General features: G+C 37.3%; 1 protein-coding gene across 2 annotated transcripts in view; it reads left to right on the forward strand.

Moving 5' to 3' along the window:
* RASGRP1 (RAS guanyl releasing protein 1) overlaps nt 1-24,229 on the forward strand; it is a 37,195-nt gene that overhangs the window by 9,159 nt on the left and 3,807 nt on the right. For both annotated transcript variants that reach the window (XM_058026788.1, XM_058026787.1), the window contains exons 3-16: nt 6,438-6,543; nt 8,225-8,287; nt 9,391-9,522; nt 10,588-10,741; nt 13,780-13,953; nt 14,673-14,789; nt 16,469-16,744; nt 17,942-18,022; nt 18,666-18,770; nt 19,763-19,872; nt 20,522-20,666; nt 21,385-21,421; nt 21,992-22,138; nt 23,343-23,719. In XM_058026788.1, the coding sequence (XP_057882771.1) occupies nt 6,438-6,543; nt 8,225-8,287; nt 9,391-9,522; nt 10,588-10,741; nt 13,780-13,953; nt 14,673-14,789; nt 16,469-16,744; nt 17,942-18,022; nt 18,666-18,770; nt 19,763-19,872; nt 20,522-20,666; nt 21,385-21,421; nt 21,992-22,138; nt 23,343-23,719 (2,024 nt within the window). The remainder of the gene's footprint in view (nt 1-6,437; nt 6,544-8,224; nt 8,288-9,390; nt 9,523-10,587; nt 10,742-13,779; nt 13,954-14,672; nt 14,790-16,468; nt 16,745-17,941; nt 18,023-18,665; nt 18,771-19,762; nt 19,873-20,521; nt 20,667-21,384; nt 21,422-21,991; nt 22,139-23,342; nt 23,720-24,229) is intronic.

A 24,229-nucleotide genomic window follows, 5' to 3' on the forward strand; every position in this document is an offset into this window, starting at 1 on the left:
AACTATTATTTAGCAAGGCAAAATATTCTAATTGCCCATCACCAGCCAGCTGATACCCAGACAGTTCCCAAGCAACAGCCGCCCTGACAAAGTTGCAGCCTGTTTCTAAATGCTAAGCATTACATGGTATGACACAAAATATCCATTGCTCAGCTGTTCGGGCTGTCTCTGCAGCCTCCTTGCTGCTGGGGCAGTGTGAGAAGGCATCCCCAGCTCCTGGATTAGGGCTTGGTTTGCCATAGTCTGTAAACACCAGTTCCAGAAGTATGCCTAGAAGTTAATGCCAAGACTAGGAAGCTTAGGTATGTGAGTGACATGGTCAGTGAGGAATATTAGAGCTGGAGCATGCAGCACTAATGAAAATCAAGGTCAGGAAGTGGGATCCAAGGGATCTGCAACTCCTTCAAGCCCCTGAGAGGCAAGCAGCTTGGTGTCTGCTAGTGTGTTGCAGTTTGACCCTTTGGTGGGACAGGCTTCCTGCTTCCCTGGATGGGGTGACTGACTGCCCAGGATCAGTCCTGCCCTCAGAGGGAAGCTTCTTGTAGAACACTGCAGAGTAAGGGTTAAAGCACACATCTGGACTCAGTGGTCAGACAGGGACACTGGCCTCAGCAGTTTCTGGTTCTGTTCTGGGAGCCTGTTTTTCTCCTATCCATCAGTGCCTGTGTTGGCACAGCTGTGTTGCCAAGCATTACACTTGAATTATTCAGGAGTTGCCTGCAGCTCAAAAAATTCACATGGCTCCAGCATCATGACTTAAAGCTTTGGAAAAAGTCTTGAGTACTCAAATTATGTTTTGTAGGCTTTGGAGAAAAAGACTATTTTATTAAAAAGTTTGCATCTAAATTTGCTAAAATCAATATTTTAAATATGCTGTAGAAGGATGTGTCGTGTGCATCCATGTGTGCAAACTTTTTGTCTTCTTCTGTGTACCTCATCTGAATTTCCAAGGCTAATGGAATGCTTTCCACCCACATTGCTTTTGGTTTCTCTCAAAGTACATTTTAATTTCGGAAAATCATCCCATTTCCCTTTGACAAGAGCTTTTATCTCCTTGTTTTTCATTTCAAAAAATTACCCACCTAGAGCTCTTTCTGCAAGATGTAGCTTTCCAAAAGCTGTTTCTGAGAGAGGGTAATGATTTCCCCTGGAGATTTCTCTCCCCTAATGTTCCCTACCCTCACACAAAACAGTCTCATTATTCTTTCTGGATACATATTATCCCCATTTTGTCTTGGATATATCTGCGTTGTTTATGAGTATTTGAAGGAACAAATTTTCCTTCAAATTGGGTTCCCCCCTCCTCTATTCTGTAGGGAGTTAAAATGGAATAGACTTGAAGAAACAGCAACTTTATGGGGTTGCTTCTAACATTTTTGTTAACTTGTTTTGTTTATAGAGCTGTTGGTGCAGGATTGATCACAAAGTAGGAAAATACTGATTTCTTCTAAGTTTAGTTTTGGAGCGTTTCTTCCTAAGATCGATTACTTGTGTAAATAAATGTATGTAAAACTCAATAGTTGCAGACATGTATGGGCAATAAGCCAATTTAAAAAGACACAAATGAATCCAAAACTTTGGTGCAATTCCCTGAGCCTTTTGATGTTGTCTGCTAAACATCATGTAACTCTTGTGGCATGAGGGGGAATTCCATCATCCTGTACAGAATTAAATGGAAGCTGGAGAGCTCAATATTCCACCAGCTTTCTGCTGCAGCTAAAACTAAAAAAAGCATTCTATTACCTTATTACTGTGTCACCTTTGCAAGAACATTCTTATTAAGTTATATTATTTCTGAAAGATATTAAGTACTTAATGATTTGAAACAAAGAAAAAATCACTAAGGATGAGTACAAAGTTCTACTTAGAGTAATCAGCTGTAAAAATGGTATGGTGAAGTCCTTCAAATACAGCATTTCTGCAGAAAAGGATCTCATTGTGAAGATGGACTTTAAAACTGAAAATGGTATTAATTACAATAATGATATTGTATCACTGCAGAAACTCTGTGTACATGGAGGGATGTGTGTACTTTCATATTTTCTGTATATACATTATACATTTGCTTACATTAAAATGTAGGTGTATAGAAAGGTATTATGAAATATTTGATTAGACCGAAAGGAGAACTCTTAAATGATAGAGAAACTCAAGCATTGGCATTAGTCACCTACAAAAGCTGTGAAGTGCTCATTACTGTAGAATTTTGAGAACAAATTAAACTGGTTCTGAAGTGAGATTTTGAGAAAGCTGTTTCTGTATTGGAGCAGCAGAATACAATATATTGGTTCCTAGCCCTGATATGTGCCATCAACTGAGCATTTGGCTGTCATTAAAAAATTAGTTTAAGTTAAATCTGCTTGCTGACCCTCAATAATGGTGTCATAACTGATATGGAGAATGGTGGCTTCTTATGAATCTGATTCTGGCCAAATTCTACCTTCAATTTAATGAAGGTAGTTAAATGACTAGCTCTGTTACAGGGTATCAAATTCCAACACAGAAGTAGTAAGCATGGAGTAAGAAGGCTACTATGGGTTGCTTAAGTTTTAAGATGAAGGGGAACAGACTGTTTCCTGTTTGTAAAGGGAATTTCCAGGGAGTATCTGTAAAATACTTATGAACTATTTTATTTAGTTTTGGTAGCTTCTAGCCATTTTAAAATTTTCTTGCAGTACTGCACCTCACGGGGCAGATGCATTGACTTTGGCTGTTTCATTTCAGTCACTAAACCCTACCATGTACTCCCACATGTATCTGCATATTTCTTATGTCTGTGTGATTTCTCAAGGTCTTTGAAACCTTGAGACCTTAAGAACATAAGTTCCCTCAGTTTTCAGATGGCAGGTTGACTTAATAATCTTTGCAGACATTTATAGCACCATCCTCACGCTGTGTTCTTTAAACTGCTGGAAAAAAAATGCAGAAGTCTTGAAGAATTCTATGTGGCACATCAGAATAGCAACCCACGACTTTCAGCTTTGCACTTATCTTCTGGCAATTGCTTGATACTTTCTTGCACTGCATTGTTTTCTGCATTTTGATAACCACTGAAAGACTTAAGGGAGTTTACAAGAAGTTATTCGTGTTCTTCGTAGCTTAGTCACTGATCATGTGATGTCAGTGCTCTGTGATTCACTTCTGATTCATTTCAAATTGTACTCTAGGTGATACAGTTGGAACCTGCTTATGAAATAAAGATGGTGCTTATGAAATAAGGGCCTCTTAGACCTAGAAAAGATAGCTTTTCTTTCCTACAAAATTCAGTTTGGTTAGGACATCCTTGGCATTCTTACTACTGCCTTCTCATTGCCTTCGTGCATCAGAGGGAAGGTCTCAATACAGCGATCTTCTCTGCTGAACAGATTCTTTCTGCTAAGTATATTTACCACAGGCTCGTGGCCATCAGGACCTGGTGAAAAGCAGGGAGTTTGCTCTTAAAGCCTTGCTTACCGACTTTTGAGCAATTTGTTTCTCTGAAGCATTCAAGGACCTAGAAATACTTAAGCTATTTCTAAATCACAGATTGCGAGGAGTCACTCATTGGATCATGCAATAGAGTGGCTGATGGGCCTAAATTAGAGGGTTCTTACCTTGTGTGTTCTGAGTCTCACATAAGAAATGAAACTTCCGTAATTGTAGTTTTTAGTGACTTTGTGCTACTACGTGGATCGTAAAATACTAATCATTAACTGTCATTGTGCTTTCACTTATGGAGTTAAATTCAACTTCTGCTTTATTTTTTTGTTTCAGAGTATATTTATTAAAAATCTTAATACAATAAGGGAATTTACAGGAGAAAAACATGCAACAAATAACTAGTTGGTTATTTGTATTTTGCTCTAGTGAGACAGAGCTAAGGCTTTTGCAGTAATTTTCAGCTTTCTTTCATGTAAATTGACTAACTGAAACACACCCATTGCACTTTAGTTAGTGTTCACTCGGTGGTTTTGCTCAGTAGGCTGTGTGGTTAGAAGCAGGTATACAAACGGAAATGAAAAGGAGTTTTAAACAAACTGCTGGGGGTTCAGGAGAGTGCTGCAGAGGCACTCAGAGGCACAATTGCAGCACAGTCAGGCCAGCCCTCTTGCTGGCTTCACCATTTGTGCAAGATGCTTTACCATTGTAAATTGTGTGCTGGTACAGTTCATGCAGGCTTCTGTTCAGTGCTCAACTGTACTGGGAACATTTAAATTTATTTTTGCAGAGTGTTTATTTTGTTTTTTAAGCCACCACAAATACAATGGGTGTTTTTTGTGAAGGTGAGCCTTTTACTTGGATGAGAGAACAGATAGCCCCAAACTTCGTATTGCTTTAATGTGTGCAAAATAGTTGCATGCCATCGTAATGAAGTGTATCTGTGTTGCAAGACAATTAGGTCTGGATGTGGTGAAGCATAAATACACTTTCATTATGCAGGAAAACACCATAAATGTGTTGGCTTAAGTACTCATAGTAGGCAGAACATACTGTTTTTCTCTGTACCTTTGTGACATGATAAAGCTAAATGGAAGAGAGACCTTCTAGAAAACAAAAATTCAAATGGGAACCTGTGGCCAAGTGATACCTGTGTTATGTCACAGCAGAGGATTTTGCACACAATGAAAGTACTAAGGGAGAGAGAGTGTTATTTTTTGTCTTTGTTGTCTGGAAATGATCTATATTGAGCACTTACAGGAAGCTGTATATTCTTAAGAGTATGTGTGCACACATCCATTTGGCTTCCAAGTTAAGCATGTACTGAACTGTTTTCCTGATTAAACAGGAGGTAGTGGATGGAGCCTCTGGCAGAACACCAAGTTTTGCCAAAGGGAGAAAACTGATACGGGCCACTGTGTGCAATGCCTAAAATAATTTTACTCTTCGTGAAGACACCCAAAGGGTACAAAATGCCAAATACGAAAGGCCTGATTAAGTATTTATTCTTAATGTTCCAGCCTCCCTCTTCAAATTTCCCGCTTCTCTAGCTGAAAAATTTGCTGGTTTGCCCTCAGAGCTCATGCTGTAATGCCTAAGCAGTTTATATCTCAGAAGGGTTCTTACAGTAAGGAATGAAATTTTGTGTGAACACAAACAAGGAACACATAAACTTTGGTTCATGCTGTACAACAGAACTCATAGCATAAGTCAAAAGTCAGATCAAGAACTTCCTGTTACTTGGGGTCTGTTTCATGCTCCTGCTCTCATTCATGGTGCATTAGGACAGGCAGACTTTTCCTTTGCGCATACCACTGAAGGTAGATACATTTGGTATTTTCTGTAGAAGGGCATGGAAATTGTTACCCAGTAACTAATGTGGATTATCTTGTTTTGCAAATGGGCTGTTTCAAGTTCCATTTTGGTGATGTGCAAGTTAAAGTGCCTTCTCCCTGCCTTCCCTAGCAGTAGATGTCATTTCATATGCTGGAAATCTGCTGTTTCACATCCCTCTTCCATTTTGCTGTATTGTGCTTTGCTTCTCTATCTTGTTCCTGCTGCTGCTTTTTAAAGAGAGAACTACATTTATTCCCATAGAGGTTAATCTATTTAAAATTATTCAGGAAGATTGATTTTCTTTTGTATTTGAAAGGGTGTCAAATTTCCATTCAAGCTACTTAGGTTCTCTTATGCCTGGCTTTAACTGACAAGAGCATTGTCAGTTAATATTTACAAACACTTTCACTACTGTTTGTTGCAGTAATGGAAACTTTTTAAAGTGTTCTGCTACATTTCTTGTCCTTCATCTTTTTGACATATGGAAAAACCCAGAAGACAGATGTAGTCCAAAGTCCTTCTGCTGAAATCTCTGTACTGCATAGTTCAAATTGATGTGCAGTACAATTAAGTCCAGGACAGGGACTGTGCACAGGTTAACCTCTAACAGGGTTTCTAGCATATGTTGTATCTCATTCCATGTGCATCTATGCACATCTGTGATCCTATGCTGTGTGTGCACTCTGGTGTTGTGTGTCATCTGTACAAAAAGGCTCACAAACAATTGAGAATATTGCTCTTCTATTTGTTAACTGTAGTCATACCAATGGCTGGCTGAGATGAATCAGTAACTGAACTATTTTGCTCTGCAGTTCAATGATTTGTTTCCAAGTTTATATTCATATGCCTAAAGCTAAGATTTTAAGTGCATTGCTGGGCTTAGATCATCATGTATTCTGGGTATTCTGGTTCTGATTACTTTTGAGACACATATGCTTTTTTGTTTGCCTTTTTTTTCCTTATTTTTAAGGGTCTTCCAAAGACAGCAGCAGTGAAATATAGTAGTTGTTATATGGCTCTCACCAGAAAAAGTATGCTCTCCCTAAATTAGTGAGTTGCTGATATCTTTGAAATAGCATACGTGAACAGACCTGATTAGAATTAGGATTCTGAGAAAGCCTGTTGAAAATTGTTTATGAAGGTATAGCAAGATTTCAATATGAATAATCCTTTTTGTTTTTTAGATTTAGAAGGAAATGCATGTCAAAACAACCAGCTGCTAAAAATAATTCTGGCCATGCATCAGTTTTTCATCTCCTCTGCAGACATGCTTCAGAAACTCGTTGATCTATATCCTTTGTAATTTTCACCTGCTTTTAAGGTAGCTTGATAGCCAGACAAGTTTAAAATGGGTAAGTAGAGGATATTTAATCTATGGGTGTATTAGTATTTTACTAGTTATTTTGTATACTTGTTCTTCACAGTTTTTGGTTGTATGGTGTGCTTTTGTTTGGTTTAGGGTTGGCGTTTTTTGTTTGTCAGGTTTAGCTTGTTATACAGAGAGGAAAAAGGGAAACTCCAAGTCAGGTTTTAAGTAGGATAAATCACCCTCTGTTGGCTGGGGAGGGAATATCTAGCAGGTGTTAGATGAATGTAGGCACTTCCATTAGGTACTGTGAACCTGGATCTAAGTTTTGGATTTGTGTCTCTGTCTGTTCACTATCAAGTCAAAGAGTAAAGAGCAAAACTGTATCATCAAGGTGTGAAAATTTTCGATGAAAATTATTTCTCTCACACGCACTCAAAATTGCTGAAATAAATCATAAGCTTTTCCTTTCTATTTGTTCTCATTTTGAGTTGACTGCCTGGACTCATATGTGTGTGTTTCTGGCTCATTAGGTTTTTCACAATGTAACTACTAGATCATATTCACAATACTAGCCTTTCTTTGGAATTTTTATTTGTGGAATATGTTACTGTCTTCTTAGCTTTACAAAACGTTTACTCCTAATTAGATGAGCATAGTACAGGATGGACACCTGTCATGCTAAGAATCTCCATCCAGTTTTGGTACAATTCAATTTAATAATCTTTTCTTTCCTCAAACTCTGTATCTTCCAGGCATTTACAAGCAGCATCCTTACAACAGAGCATTACTGGAACACTGACTGTCTGTCTGTAGCAGGACTGTCTTGCTGCTTCTCTAATGGCAGGTGTTGGATCAAGTGTGCTAAGCTACAGCTGTGGTGTAGTGTTGTGTTTCACTTAGGCTCCTGGGCTCTTGGAAAATGCAGCAAAGGCAGTGCTTGCATCTTCTTTCTGAGGTGTAATATTTTCTACAGCCAGAAAAACAATTCAAACTTTTATTAGACTTGCATATTTTGGAAGCTTGGTTTTTAACTCTGTGTGTAGCTCCCTGTAAAGACATTGAAAGTTAAAGACAGTTTTGAATGGATCAGGTATTCAGAGCTCTTGTATTTCGCAAAACCTTGCAAGTGTTCCAGTTACACTGTTTCCCATCCTCTAAATTAAGGGAGAGATTTCAGGTGGTTACAAGTTCTTTGTAAGTCATCTAATTCTAGTCATTCAGAGAGGAGCCCTTAAAAATACTTGGGAACTTAATCAGACTTCGCCAGTTCTGTAGTCAGCATAGTGTAAGCATGGATTGATAAATTTGGTATGAATATTTCAATTTTTAATGACATCTGTCATTGCACGAGTTTTATGAGAAATTTTGAGGCATGTTGCAAAGAAACATGTAGAAAACAGAGTCCCTTTGCTGGTTGACACTACTCAGTACTCTGGCAACAGCACCAGTATTACTCATAGTAGTCATAGTTGCAATAAACTTCGGTAGCAACCTGGGGATATACTTTGTATATACTTTGTATATACTTATGTAAAACCCTATTTGCCATCAGCAGGATGATTCTTATTGCTTACAGCAATAAGAATAAGATTGGGAAGTATCAAGCATGTTTTATTTTACATCTTATGTGAATGGATGTGGTTTTCCTTAACAGTTTTCTACCTATCTTAATGCTTTAGAAAATAACTCTTCCATGCTGTGTGTGAAGATATGCTATTTTGTGAGGTAAGTATGTTCCTGGTTGCTAGCTATTAGTTGTTAGCTTGCAGTTATCTATGTGACGAATATAAATATGTTTTTGCATGTCTGAAATTCACATAAAAAAGAGAAACAGGTATTCTGCTTCAGCTTTTCAAGGTTCACTTTAGCAGCTCTACACAGAAAGGTCCAACTGGCATTTAGCAGATCTGCTTAAATCTGTGCAAGAGTTCTCGGGTCACAGTTTTGAACTGAGTCTATATGAATCTGTATCTTAAACATCTGTGAAAATTGACAGAGCTCAGGAAATTGTAGAAGTGTGTCTAATATTATTATATAGGTCTATTAAAAATGAAGTGGGATATTGCAGATACTTTTATACTAAGCAAAGCTCTAGTGCATTTGGGAGGTAATTCTCCTTAGTACTTGTACTTGCAGTGGTCCTGGAACACTCTAATTTTTACCTATTAAGTATAATAAAGTTTGATATCTCAGTTTAGAGAAAACAGAAGCGAGGGAGAATATTCAGCTCTAATAGATTGAGGATATGTCTTTTTTACAGGAAGGGGGAAATTATTAGTAACAGGGCAGTAGAATTTGTTTCAAATTGTGATGATTTTATTATCTCAGAGCTGATTATCATTGGTTATGTCAGCATGCTTTAGTACTGTGCGAGATCTGGTAACATTTTTGCTTCCAGGCAAATTCATACTTACATGCATACCTAAAAATGTGCATTTCCATTTTTCCCACAAGCACAGGTTTTTACATGTATAGTGCTGGGTACTATGTCTGTCTGGGATGGAATTAATTTTCTTTATAGCAGTCATTATAATGCTGTGTGTTGAATCTGTGAGTAAAACCCAGCATTATTTTACCTCTTGCTGAAGAATGATTGCACAGCATCAATGCCTTCTGTTTCACATCTCTCCCTGCCAAAAGTGGGCTGGGGGTGAGCCTGAGGCTGGGAGGGGACACAGCTGGAACAGCTGACCTGAATTGACCAAAGGAACATTTCAACCCATAGAGGCTAATACTAAATTTCAGCCTAACTAAATCAAAACTTTTTTTTTTTTTTTTTTTTTTTTTTTTTTTTTTTTTTTGGTGTGTGTGTGTTTTAATTTTAATAGATATTGGATTACAGAATTTTGGATTATGTTCAAAATGGACTCTAAACTATCCACAGCTATGGAGGAATTTCAAGAAGTGGTTCGAGCTAATGGTGAGGAGTTACATTGTCGTCTAATTGACACATCTCAAATGTGAGTGTCAAAGTCTCAATATACTCAGAAAACAAACTTCTGCTCTGAATTTCCTTTATTTGATTATAATGTCTCTCATAAGTCATATGTTAGCTGTCCTTACAAGAGTTTATACTTCATTACAGATGAAATATATGTTATGTAGTAGAACAGAATGCCTTTCAAGAATGGCTTAGGTTGAATTTAGCTGCAGTGTAGACTTTGGGCTGATTCTCTATGACAGCCAGGTTTTACTCTGTCCAGGGAACTTAGAAAATTTATAGATGCCTAATGATTTTGTGAGATCACTTGAAATCACTGAAAAAGGAGAATAAAATTTGAATGGGTAACACATGAGGTAAAAAAGTATGTTTATATTTTAGCAACAAAGGTAAGTAAGGATATAGCTTGTTACATTGCCAGACTCTTGACACTGTTTAGATGATTTTGGTTATAAAATACTTGTTGTGACAAGAATAAATCCTAGAGCTGTACATTGCATAGTTCTTTCTTGGGAAGACGTTTCCCTGTTACATGAGAGTGAGATAGTTCTGTGGAACAGTAAAACTGGCAAAACAAGTCTCAGTTTGTACTTTGGAAATGCACTGGCTAAAGCAGAGCAGAATTTAGCATACATTTTACATCAGGTTATGAAAGAGGATATTTAGCATTTCAAATTGAAATACATTTTATTACTCTGTGGGTCAATAGCAAATGGAGACAGTTCATAGAGGCTGCTGAAGGAAATCTAAGGATTATTAAATGGAGGAGCTCTGGATGTGTTCAGTGAAGACAAAGTTACAGATAGCTATTCTGAAAATGTAGAACTGATTGCAGAAATTATATAGACTCTCATGCTGTTCACTAAGGCAGTTCTATTGTACTTCAAGTGCTACATCAATACAATAAAGACTAACAATAATATTTTGTCATATAATCTCTAATGCATGAAAGGAGTGCTGTTTTGAAATTCAAATAATTCAGTTTTTACTGCAGTAAGGCATGAAAACAATGTTACCTCTGACTCAGGGAAAGAGGAAAATTTTGCTCTTCAGTAAATAACTTGGAGTAATTGTGTTTTAAAAGAAATTCTAGGGATTGGTCTAGAAAGCTGACACAGCGTGTAAAGGCCAACACCAGTAAGAAACGGAAAGTCTCACTTCTTTTTGATCACCTTGAGCCAGAGGAGCTGTCAGACCATCTTACCTATCTTGAGTTTAAGTCTTTCCGAAGAATATCAGTAAGTTATTTTTATTTATTTATGTAATTATTTATTTATATTAAGCAATTATGGGAAAGATATAGGAGAAATGGCAGAGGTAACAGTACAGGATTAACTCTGCCATACGAGATGTTGGACATGCTGAGTCTGTTTTCAGACTCTTTTACTTTACTAGTATTGAAGGTGGCCAGTGTAACTTCGATTCTGAGTAAATACCCTTCTGCTACAACCATATGAGAGTGAGAGAATGAATCTCAACTGTGGGAGAGCTGGGGCAAGATCAGTTGGAAGGAAGAGGAGAAAACCTTCCAAAGAAGCTTGTTTTGTTAGAACAAGGGATGCCATTGGACACAAGAACAGGAAAACTTGGAATATTCTCCTAGAATGCCAACCTTCTGTGGCTGTTGTGATCAGTGCAGCAGTCCTGTGCAGTGATTAGTGCTGGACTCTGCTTGCCTTTTTTGATTGTGCATAACAAAATAAAGACCAGAGATAAGAAAGCACTTTAGAAAATGCCATTTTTAAAATAAGGAGGTTAAACATTTTATTATGCTGTCATATACAGAAACAATTTTTAAGGATTTATCCAAGATATTTTTTGCTCAGTCCTGTGTGTAGCTGATAAGATGCAAACTTCCCTATGCACCTTGGCTTCACTTGCATCGCTGTATGGTACAACATTGCCTCTTTTCAAACCTGATACAGTTTACACATGGAAAAGTGAATGTTAGGGACCAAAATCTAGAAGGGTTGCAAAGTCTGTGTGAAAATAAGACTGAAAGCAAAGTTATTTTTTTAGTGGGTTGTTATTTTGTTTTTTTTTGCCGTTTCTTGTTATTTAGTTGGTTTCAGTGGATTTTTTTGGTACCACTACAATATGAAGCTGAACCTATGCAAGAAAAGGGGCTCTCACTAGGTGGTGGAAGATTTCACAGTCGTGTTTTCATGTACTTTGTTTTGAGCTGACAGTACGTGACTCTGTGTTTTGCGTTAAACTCAAAAAGCTGTAGAACTGAAGTCATGCACAGATTGCTGCCTGTAGGCAGTAATAATATGCAAAGCTTATATAACTTACCATTTTCAAAATCTCTGTGCAGATGTAAGGTAATTAATGAGTATAACAAGTATGATTTTAGTCAGAGTGTCAGATGTGTCATGGAGTTCCAACAGTTACATGCATGTATATATTTTATATACAGGGTACCTGCATATGTTTTTGTATAAATTGAGACCAAGACTTTGGGTCAGAAAATTATATGTAATTAATAATTAGTTATATTAATTAAACTTTTGCAGAGTATATATCTAAACCTTAGATGTGCTAAGCTGCAGAATCCTTTCATTGTTCTAATGTGGCATCATACACCAGGAGAAAGATTGAAAATGACCAGCTGTGTTATTAAACCCTGGAATAACTATTTAAAGGCCTGGGCATTTGAAAGTCAGAAGGGAATATTTGATCACATACACAGCATACAGCAAAATCTTCCATGAGATACCATTCATCTTGCAGCAAATTAGAATGCAAGGAGTGGTGCTCACAGAGTAAGGGCTGGACGCATGCTGGTGCTTGGAAAGTATTTTAATCACTAGTCATAAAGTACAGGGAGGCCACAGTCTTTTGTAAGAATCTGGAATCTAGATTCTTGTTGAGGCTCTTGTTAATCATCGCAATAACAGACTCGAGCAATATTTAAATACCTAAACTACTTTAGTGTATCTGCCACTAACAAGCTTGTTATAGTTGACTTCAAATTATTTGTGTACCACAATTAATTCAAAACTTTCAAGTAGCATTTTAGAGATTAATTTCTTCAGGATTAAAAAAAACCCCAAACTTTTCTGAAGGAGATTACTGATGAGAAAAAAATATATACTGATTCGTAGTTGTACTGAAACTGCTATGAAGTTCATAATTATGTAGTCAAAAATTGAAAAATTATCTATCTTATAGAGTAATTGCTTAAATTTTCAGATCCAGCCAAACCTGGCTGGAGTTCAAAATTCAAAAAATAATTGTAATGTAAGTACTGTGTAATCTCAGAGATAGCTCTACTTATTACTAATATTTCTTCCATTTTTACTTTAATAAGGACAAATCTAGAGGTGTCTGCTGTCATCTGCTTTGAAAGTGCTAGTAGTTCTTATTAAACGGATGGAAAAAATTTAAAAAGTTGCAAGAAGATGAGAGAGGGAGTGTAAGAAACAAACAACAGCCTGACCTTTGCTTAAAGATCAGTGCTATTCCACATATTCCTGTGGAGAGGAATGTATATCTCTTACAGCTATGAGTGGTTTTGGTAAGATATTAGTGGTTATATTAAAGAATGGATATAAAAATCCCATGTAATGTTTTCTGATTATTCAAATTCTTGTGTATTTTTGTTAATGGATAAATCAACAGAATGAATAAAAATTCTGTTTAACAAAAGCAAATTATTTCTTCTCTTTAATCTTAATGTAAGAATGGCTTAAAAAAAAAGTATGTTACAGGTATCTACTGAACAATTTTAGATTGTCTTGATTAAATAAGAGAATCTCACAAGTTGTATCAAAAGTATTAAGGAATCTGCAGCCCTCACTCTTAGTAGTCTTATCTCAGTTTTGTATTAATCCCATTGAACTTGCTTTTTGTATTAGTGTAGCTTAGTTCAGAAGTGTGCCCCAGCTATAGAATACATGAACTGAACACTGAATTCCCTTAAACTGAGTTATTAGATTACAATTTAAGTTCTGTTTAACCTTCCCAATAGAAGTCAATGAATCTGTGAAGCCACTGAGGCTGGGAGGAAAGCCCCAGTTCTATTCATCCTGGGATTTATAAGAGCCAAGACTTCTGAGATATGGCAAATAGAAGCTTTCAGTTAATTCAATTAGTGGAAGCCCCTGCTTTGAACTTAACAAAGCTTTAACAAAGGAAATATTTCAGTTTTATGGATAGTTCAGGTGTAAAAGATATGGTGTATATTTCATTTGCAAAGCAGACCTCTGTCCACACACAGATCATGAGGCATATGAAACTACATTGATTTTCATTTATGCTTCTTTTGTTTAAGTTCTCAGATTATCAGAACTACATTGTGAATAGTTGTGTGAAAGAGAACCCAACAATGGAAAGATCAATTTCTCTTTGCAATGGTATCTCTCAGTGGGTGCAGCTAATGGTTCTGAGCAGACCAACACCACAGCTTCGAGCTGAAGTGTTCATCAAGTTTATCCATGTTGCACAGGTCAGTTAAAATCTAGCATGTTTGCTGTTTATTTTGTCTTTCTCTGATGCAGCCCTTTTTTCTGCTCTTCCCATGCTACTGCTGTAGGGTGAGCTGGGAATGTTGGCACTGCTCTGGTGGTTCATGCATACCACATGTGCATTTCTGTGTGTGGTGCTGTCTTACGAAGTGTTCAGATATTAGTGTCGTGGCACCAGGACTTTCTCATTTCATTCTGAAGAAATTATTTTCACTGTAAAACTGGACTTGCTTTAGAATCAGCATGTGAGATTCCCAGCTGTGGCTGTGAAGCTTACCAAAGCTTGAGAGACCCTGATGGCTTTGGCTGTAATTAGAAGCATTCCACCAGAAACACCTTTCTGGATAAAAAGAGAGCTAGGGTCCTAATTGTATTCTTTGCATACTAATTCAACTGCAGTCATAACAAAGATAATAGGCAGTGTTTCCTACTTGTGGTAGATTGTGGGAAAAGGGGGAAATACTGAGGAGGTACTTTGAAGACTTACTGTATCTGGAAAATTTAATATTTGATTTAATAACAGCAAAGTTCATGTTACACCTAGTAAAACCAAAGCTCATCACCAAAATACATGAAGTCAAATGGCACAAACTTGTAAGACTTTGGAGGAAGACAACAGAGGAAATTAAAATTTGGATGTGCACATTGAACAACCGGAACCTTTAATTTATACTGTTGTTTTTTTTTAATGTGAACACAGAAGCTTCACCAGCTGCAGAATTTTAACACATTAATGGCAGTGATAGGAGGTCTCTGTCACAGTTCCATTTCCAGGCTCAAGGAAACAAGCTCATGTGTTCCTCATGATATAATTAAGGTTGGTATTGCTTCTAAATTTTACAAATACGAGAACCTTTAACTTAACTTTTTTTGTCACTGCACACACTAAAAGTAACACACACTAAAGTTTGTTGGATAAGATGGAAACAAAGAACAAAAATTGCTTTGGTTTTGAAGGGTTTCTATTGATTATTTCATCTCTACATCACCAGTTACTCCTACACTTCTTGCAACCCCACCTTTCTTCAAGACTTGTATAGATTTTCTAAAGTTTCTCCTTTAGCCTCAGATGTCATGAGCTGCACTTTCATTTACATGCAGTAGTACAAAATAATATTCACATATAAAAACAAAGTGAACACTTGAAAACCAAACTATTGTCTTCTGTAGTAACATTGATCATCCTTAATCTGTAAAATGCTAGCACAGAGCTCTCACTTTGAGTGAAAGGACTGATTTTGTTCATCTGATCTTTTCATTTTGACAGGTTTTATTTAATTTAGACTTGAACAAATTTAGCCCTAATGCACACATGGTGTGGTGGACTGTTAGGAATCTGTTTTAATTTCCAGTTAAATTCTTGTGAAATACCATTGAAAGCTATTAAAAAGGGAAGGAAGGCATATTTTTTAGCAATGCTTCTTAAGCATTCATGTGGCTTCTTAAGAGACTTCTTAAGACAATAAGATACTTTCTTCTTTTGGGGCCTGAAAGAATCCATGAAGGTATCTAATGAGCCTGTTTTGATCACAGCATGATCAGCCTAAATAAACAGTGCATACCTGGACCTGAAGTGTAACCTCCCAGTGGAAATGTTTACAGCTATCAGAATCTATAAAATCAGTTAGAAAGCTTATTTTAGAAACATATTTTTCAAATTTTGTCATTTTAAGGTCTGCATGTGTGCACATCATTTGAATAACTTCTTGTTTCAAGAAATTGTATACAGGTGCTAATAGAAAACAGGTAATAAAAGTCTGGTAATTAATGACTTGTAAACCTCACACTTCGAGGTTTAACTACGTCAAACAGTTTGCAAAGGTTACAAATGGAGAACTTTGACAGGAGTTTCCCAGAGAAGACATTAGTCCATGGATTTTATTATGTTAATGAGTCAATTTTGTACCTGTATAATTTTAAACAAGGGAAATATTTATACTGCTAGACTGAAGATTAATTTGGCCTTCATAAAAAACACAAGATTCTGTTTCTAATTCATTTCCATGGAAAAAATTTTCTTAAAAAGACAGATGTTACACCTTGAACCGTTCTGATCACACCATGATGGGATCATGGCACAACAGAGGATTTCACTGCCAGGACCTCTCCAGCAATTCCAACTGGTGTCCTGGAAGTCAGAAAATGCATTCCAGATTTGAATGTGAAGATGGCTGCTCTTATGAATGTCAGAGAGCTTGTGCTATGCTTACACATCGACTGCATTCAGATCCCCCTGATTCAAGAAAATCATCTCTTTTCATTTTACTAAATGGGGAGTGTAAGGAGACCAGCAGTATAGATTAGGCTATAAATTAACCATCTATAATTACATATTATTATGGGAGTAGGAAATCTAGAACACCTAGATTTCATTCGAAGTTTTGTAATTTTTTTCAAGAGTAAATTTCTTAACAATAATATGGGAAGTTCTTGGCTGTATGACAAAAACAGAAATAGTAAGAAGTGCTGACTCTTTGGTTTTCTTTTTATTTTTAGGTGTTTAATGAGATGACAGAATTGCTTTCATCTTACAGAAATTATGATAGTTACCGACGTGCCTATAACGAGTGCAGTAACTTTAAGATCCCAATCCTTGGGGTCCACCTGAAAGACTTGATATCCCTTTATGAGGGCATGCCAGACTACTTGGAGGACAAAAAGATTAATGTGTACAAACTGTATTCTCTGTATAACCACATAGATGAGCTGATACAACTCCAGGAAATGCCACTTCCCCTGGAGGCTAATATGGACCTTGTTCACTTGCTTACAGTAAGTGTGTTAGACGAGATAAATGCATCCAATTAAAATTGTCATATACGTGTCAAAAAACTAAATAGAGAATCCCATTAGTTAATTGATTGAATAAATTAATTGAATACATAAGATTGTAATCTTTTTTTCCCTAAAGGGGAAATGTTCAGGAATAGAAGAGAAGATAGTGGTGATGATTTATGTGGCAGCAAGGGTAGAGGTGCCACTTCAGCAGTATGCTTCAAATTATTTCTATAAGGGAAGGAAATGTTTATTTCTGCTTCACTGTATTCCTCTCTGTACTGTCAGTAAGGAAGATTCCTTGTGTTGAAAACGAAATCACACAAAAGTTCAGTCCCTCAAGATACTTGGCAGTTCTAGCCAAGTTTCTTCTGGTGCTTAAGAAACTGTCTGACATAAACATTGGTCACATATAGCTAATGTATTTCACTCCTAGTCATATCTAGTCAGTGTCATGCTACTGAAAAATTTATACTACCTAGGTCATTGTTAAAACTATAGTTTTGGCTTTTCCTAGTAAGTTAAAATACTACCTTCTATTAAAAGAGTAAATCTTCCTTTCTTGTTTCTCAGTTTTGTTTGGCCTTAACAAGTATCTTGCCTTGGAAAAACCAGATAGTCCACTTCCCTTTCTGGTTACAAGCCCTGTTTCAGGAAAAAGATAATAGATAAAAATGCTTATATGCCTGAGGTTATTTGTTCTGTCTGGGAGCACCCTTGTGTAAGATTAAGTGCACATGCCCAGAGCCTGAAATACAGCTATGTGAAGTAGTGAACTTCTTACTTCTTCCTGCTATTTGTTTTAAATGTTTTGTTTGAAATTATTCTAAGTATTTTTTTATTCTAAAAAATGTTTTACAAAATCAGCTACTACAAATATGTAGAACTTTGGTCATAATTTCATGCAGGAATATATTACAGGATATAAAAGAGAAGAAATACTTCATTTCAAGGCAGGAGCTTCTGAACTCCCAGCATTCCATGTTAGAGATTTCCAGATAATGGCAATAACAGTCTGTAATGTAGAATTGGACACATTTCAAATCACTGTGAACACCTGTGCAGCTCAAGTTCATTTTTTTCTAAGTGTAATCTACATTAAAAAAATCACCAAAAAGTATGAGTGCACTCCAGCAGCAAGTTTTTAAAGTAGTAGTGACTGTTCAGGGATTAAACTGATGTGTTTGTTTTCAGCTGTCCCTTGATCTTTACTACACAGAAGATGAAATTTATGAACTTTCATATGCACGAGAGCCTCGAAGTCACCGAGCTGCTGTAAGGGCCTTTACAGATTCTTAAAAAAGGAGGGCTTTTATGAGTGATTGTAATTTAAAACCAGGATTTTTAAAAGAAAATTTTATCTCTTGCATTCAATTTAGTATTTTATTTTACTATATGCTAAATTGAAAACATTTTAGCTTTGTAGACTGAGTGAAATCTATTAAAGCACAAATTGTTTGGTTGATGATGAAGTTTAAAATGGAATATATGGCATGAGTTGACACTATATAAGGTTTTATAATATGAACACAATGACAAATGAAGTTGCTCTATAGAGACATGACATCAGTCTTAATCTTGGCAGTTGATACTGTTTTATTCAAATGGAAAATCTTATATGATTCAAATGATGAAACCCATGAATGTTATGTGGTAGTTTTGTTCCTGTTTTATTAATATGGAAAAGATGGTGATTTTACAGGGCTGTCAGTGAACTGTGACAATTTAAGGAATGACTGCTCTTTTGAACAGTTCAAGGAAGAGCTTAAGCACCATGTAATTATCAAAAGAATGATGTTGGGTCCAACAGGTCATTTCTGCAGTCTTGTGTCACATAGTCCACTGTCACAAATGGAAAAAGTGTAATACTGAAAATCTTTCCATGTGGTAATAATGAAGTTCCTTTCAATTTTTTAAGCCTATGACACCTTCCAAACCACCAGTAGTTGCAGACTGGGCTTCAGGAGTGGCCCCAAAACCTGATCCAAAAACCATCAGCAAACACGTTCAGAGGATGGTAGATGTAAGTAAGGTTGGCCAGTGTACTTCATACTATTGTAAACGTTTATAGCCTTAATCTCAAGGTATGAGAAAATACAGGGATGGGCCTTCTGTGCTCACAAACAGATACTTTTGCCTACCTGTAAATAGCAGCAGCAGCAGACATGAGGCAGGGGTGGAAATTCCTTCAGGGGATGAAGGGCCATCAGGAGCTGGGAATGCTGGTTTGTGCATTTGCAGAGGCACGCTTTCAGGGAGCCAGGGAATCCATTTTTACCAGGGCCTCCAACATCATGTTACTGATGCAGAGGCCTCTCAGTGGCTTTGTTACACACAGCAATTGTTTTTCGTTTCCTTTTGGGTCCCCTGCTTTATGGGAAACAATTAAGGTTCTTGATTCCAAAACTGATAGAGGTAGAGATGTGTTTGTTTTTGCTTACCTGCTTCATTGCTTTCCTGTCTAAGCACTTCTAATATTGTGAGGCATCCTTTGATACACACACTTTTTTGGAATATATTTCTAAATTTATTCTGGGTGTGTGCCTTGCCTTGCAGCAGTGACAAACAGTAATACATTCCTCAAGTGGAAACAGGTATCTGCCTGAAAGTTCTGCCCTATAACTGATTTTCTCATAACGCTGTCCCAGTGAAATAAGCTAGGCAGCTGCACTCATTTGGCTACAGAAACCACCATGGACACCACTAATTGAGAGCATTAGTACAAATTGTATATGTGGGCCTGGACAGAATGGTCTTAAAGCAGAAGTAAAAAACAGCTGTCATCGTGTTGTGAAGCTTTTAGTCCAGCCTGTAGTGACTTACCGATGTTTTGCTGCAAACCAAAAAATCGTAATGCTTTTTTAGTCTCAAGCAAAAAATGCAATTAGGCTGTTGCACTGTTTAATATACACTGGGAGAAGATGGGAGATGAGATCCATGAATAATGTGGAGGCTTTCTAAAGTGGTAATTGAGACCATACTCATTATAAACTATTACACTCTTACCTTGCACAGTCTGTCTTCAAGAATTATGACCATGATCAGGATGGATACATTTCCCAGGAAGAATTTGAAAAGATTGCTGCCAGTTTCCCATTCTCGTTTTGTGTAATGGCTAAGGACTGGTGAGTGCCTGCTTATCAACTTTATAGCATCTGTTTTGGGAGAGATTTAGGGGGTTTTGTGTTTAAGTTTTACTTCATCATTAGGGTGTTGAAAGCATCCTCTTCAAGCACAGACAGAAGTGAAAACATAAATGACAAAAGCATCTTCTAAACATGTTGTGAATGACCTCTTCATTTGCCTTACAGCAGTGGTATCCAAGCTCATTTAGAAGGGAAAACAGACGATAGAAAAAGAAACTTTTTTCAAATTATATCCACTATATACTGCTAAAGAATTTTCCTATGATAAAGCTGTCCCTTAAAAATAGAGAATTGGCATATGTATATTTTGATAACATCAGGAACATTTTTCTTAACATATTAGAGCATGGGAAAATACAGTAGTGATTATTCAGAGGTTTACTATGAAGTAATTTTGAGGTTGCATCACATGTGCAGACATTCCATTTATCCTGTCAGTCTGCAGTTTAAATGTGTAGATCAGCTTCTGTATACTTTGGAAGCAGTTGGCAAGATTACTGAGATCACTTTAGCTTTTTGTGCATTAAACTATTGCTATTATAAAATGTGAAGGAAAAAGATATTTAATTCTCTTTATGCATTTGGCAAAATCTGTGTCTCACAAACAACTTTTCTTGTTTGTTTCCAGGGAAGGTCTGATTAGCAGGGATGAAATAACAGCTTACTTTATGAGGGCTAGCTCAATCTATTCCAAACTGGGACTTGGCTTTGCTCACAACTTCCAAGAGACCACTTACTTAAGGCCCACTTTCTGCGACAACTGTGCTGGATTTGTAAGCTTACTTTTTAGTAAATTATGTTAACTTTCTTTGGAATTATGACTTTTTATCTCATAATTGCCTTGTGTCATATACAGAAATGGATCTTTATAAAACATCAGTGAACACCAGACTTCTGCCTCTGTAGATGTTTAAGGTACCCTTTTCTCCCCTCTTGGCAGTGTCAGTATGTTTAAACATGGTTCATATTTTGTGGGGTTTGTTTATGTCACCAAAAGCAGTCTCAGGCAAGATTTCCAAATGCAGAGCCTTCCACTCCTTGGGGCTGCTAGAATTCATGTCCTGATACAAACATGACATGCCTCTGCCTGTAGCATGGAAGGTTTCATACAACTGACCAATGTTGTCCTACCAATCTTCTATTCAGCTGAGATCAGGCAAGGGTGCTGAGACAGAAGAATTCTCCATCTACTCCAGCTCCACAGTTTCTTGAGGAACTGCCACATCTGCTGATGCTGATGCTTGAGCTAATTCAGAAGATTAGCTCAAGATATTTTGTTTGTCATTGAGACACATAAAATATTGTTTACCTTATGGTAAAGGGGTAAATAGTTCTATTTTGACATTATGATTAGAAGTGCAGAAAAACAAGATATTCTGCAAGTGCTCAGATCTTAGAAAAGAGTGGAGCTTTTAGTGTGTTTTTTATCTGGGGGTATCAAACATGCAGAGAAATATATTAATACATAGGCTTTTTGTTTGTTTGTTTCAGCTATGGGGAGTCATTAAACAAGGATACAGATGCAAAGGTAAAGTACTTTATACTTTGTTAATTTTAATCCATAATTGATAGGGAATGACAAAAACCTGTGATCATCCTGAGATCCATGGCTGTATCTACAGACCCATTTAATCTGACCTCCCAGGGAGGACAGGACTGATTCAAGAATAGTGTGACAGATACAAGAAATGCAGAGATGAAGGGACTTGTAGCTGACAGCTCTTATGCTTTGCAAGGCATGACTGAATTCAGAGGGTTTGGGAACAGACCCTTGGACAAAAACATCACCACTCTGTGAATATTGTGCAGCACATTCCTAAAATCTATTTTGCAGTTTTCTTCCTCATACAGGTATTAACTTTCTCTGCAGGTCCTACAGTCAGAGCCCTTATGTGACTGAATGGTGCCATTTTGTACTTTCATAATGAAAAGGAGTTTTAGGCATGTATAGCAAAGGGATGTTGTTTTACAGATGTATGTTGTTACAGGTAATGCATGTAGAGAACACCAAAGAAGGCTTCTTGCTTCCCAGGAGGGCAGTAGTGCTTAGATGCTACACCAGAGCCACTGAATCATGCAAACATTATTTTGTTTACAGACTGTGGGATGAACTGTCACAAGCAATGCAAAGACCTGGTTGTGATAGAGTGCAAGAGAAGACCCAAAACTTCAGTTGCAGACAGCAGCCCAACATCTGCTCTTGCTTCGAGCCTCTGCCCAGTAGGAGTTAAAGAACAATTCCATGGTGAGAAAAGATCCAAATATGTAGATAATATTTCCTTTCTTTGCTCCTTTTAAAGCTGTTGTACAGCATCCTTTTAGGTTTTGTGAGTTAACTGCAGTGTTCTATCTACATAGAAACTAGAAACAGGTGTATATTAGCTTTTATCAAGTAATGCGGTTCCTGCTGTAGACTAAGGATGGACTCCCTTTCTGGGAGATCTCTTGTCACACTACACAGTGTATGGTGCACAAATTCTACCAAATAAGGGGTAAATCTTCTGCCAGACTCCCATGAGAACTAGATGCCTTGTGACATGAAGAGTTAACAGACTTCCTTAACTCTCTCACCTTGTGACAAGCAAGTCTTGCTTTTTAGCAAGTTGTAATATTGACTTCTGCACTGTTACAATTCTGACTCACATTTTAATGTGGAGTTTATAAAGGCAGTTTTCCTGTGTATCCGTGTGCTAGGAAAAGCAACAGCTAATTATTGTCTTTATTTTTCTACTTCAGCTACTTCAGTAGCTGAATCTCTAACTCCTATCCATCTGTGCATCTTCTACAGAATTGGAACTGAAAAATCTACACCTCTCTGTTTTTTTCTCCTTATATCAAATAAACTGTATAAAATTTTCTGTGTAGGCTTCCAAAGAAGGAATGTTGTCCTTGAAAACACCAGGCTACTTTTGTTTTCATTTCCAACTCTTTGCATATTTGCTTTCTTTGAATTTCTTTCCTGTTCTTTGCCGGTATTTAATGTTCTTCAAATCTGCTTCCTGCCATTTTGATTATCAATCTTTTGTGTTATATTTAAGACTCATACTGCTGGATTCCACCTTAGGCTTCCTGTTAGCATATATGTAGAGCTCAGTGCAGCCCATTTCTCTTGACACTATGTGCATCTCTGTGATTGTGTCTGAAATGACTGCAGCACTACGTAATAACCACCTCTTACCCAGATCCGAGTTTTTCTCAAGCTGACCTTGATGCCACACCTGTTTTCTTCTTACTGATCCATATTTGTGTTACTGAGACAGGGCTAAGAGTTGTTTCAAGGGACACAACATTAAGAAACTTCTAATGACATCTATTTTGGAGAGCAATGAATGTAAAAGTCAGTAAGGAATAAATGCTTTATTTATTAAAACCATGTTTAATTACCATGCCTCCTGTTTCTCCTTTTCTGGGAGAAGATCTTGCCTTAATTTACCATATGTATTTTAAAGGACAAGAAGAAGGATCATTCACCTTTCCTAATGGAGAAGTAGTGGAGCACAGTGAGGACAGCAAGGATCGAACCATTATGCTCATGGGTTCCTCAGCTCAGAAAATCTCAGTGAGACTGAAACCAGCTGTGATTCATAAAAGTACACAGACTGATCCTGTACTGCTGGCTGGTGATGTGTCTCGTAAGCGGAGAGAGAAGAAAGAGCACAGGATGCCAGAGAATCCTTATCTCCAGGCGGCCCCAGCATCCTCCACGTTCCCAAGCCCAATTCTCGGCCGCCGAAGGGCATTTGTTAAATGGGAGAACAAGGACTCCAGCCACAAAATGAAGGAGGAGCATCACAGCTGTAAACCTTCATACCAAGAACTTGAGCAGGTACATACATGATGGAACAAATTCTGTTTTACACAACAGTATGGTCAAGTGGTTGATGTGTGGGGGAGTGGCTGGGTGGCAAGGTGTCACTTCACTCCAGTGATTGCCAGTTGCAGTTGAACAATCCATGAATGACATCATAAAGTCTTAGCCACTTTAACTTCCAGCAATGCTTTATTTAAATGATAAATTTTAGTGTTAGTACAGGGCTTTGAAGACATTCACACTGATCCCTGTCTGTTCTAGAATGTGAACATAATCCAATCACTCAGGACAGAATGTTGGTCCATAAAATGAGGAACATAGTTCTGAATTTCTTCCTGATTTTGGTGGCCTCTGCTCCCCCAGGTGACAGGATATGTGGGGCTGAGAGGGTAGGGAGCTCTGCTTTTATTCAACTGACAGATGTAAGGACCACCAAGAAATTTTGCTGTGGACAGGATGCTTCTTGCTAGATTTCACCTGCATCAGCCCCATTGTGTCTCAGCTTACTCTAAAGTGCTCTGACAC

This window comes from Melospiza georgiana, chromosome 6 (assembly GCF_028018845.1).
Source record: "Melospiza georgiana isolate bMelGeo1 chromosome 6, bMelGeo1.pri, whole genome shotgun sequence".
In the NCBI taxonomy this organism is placed as follows: domain Eukaryota; kingdom Metazoa; phylum Chordata; class Aves; order Passeriformes; family Passerellidae; genus Melospiza; species Melospiza georgiana.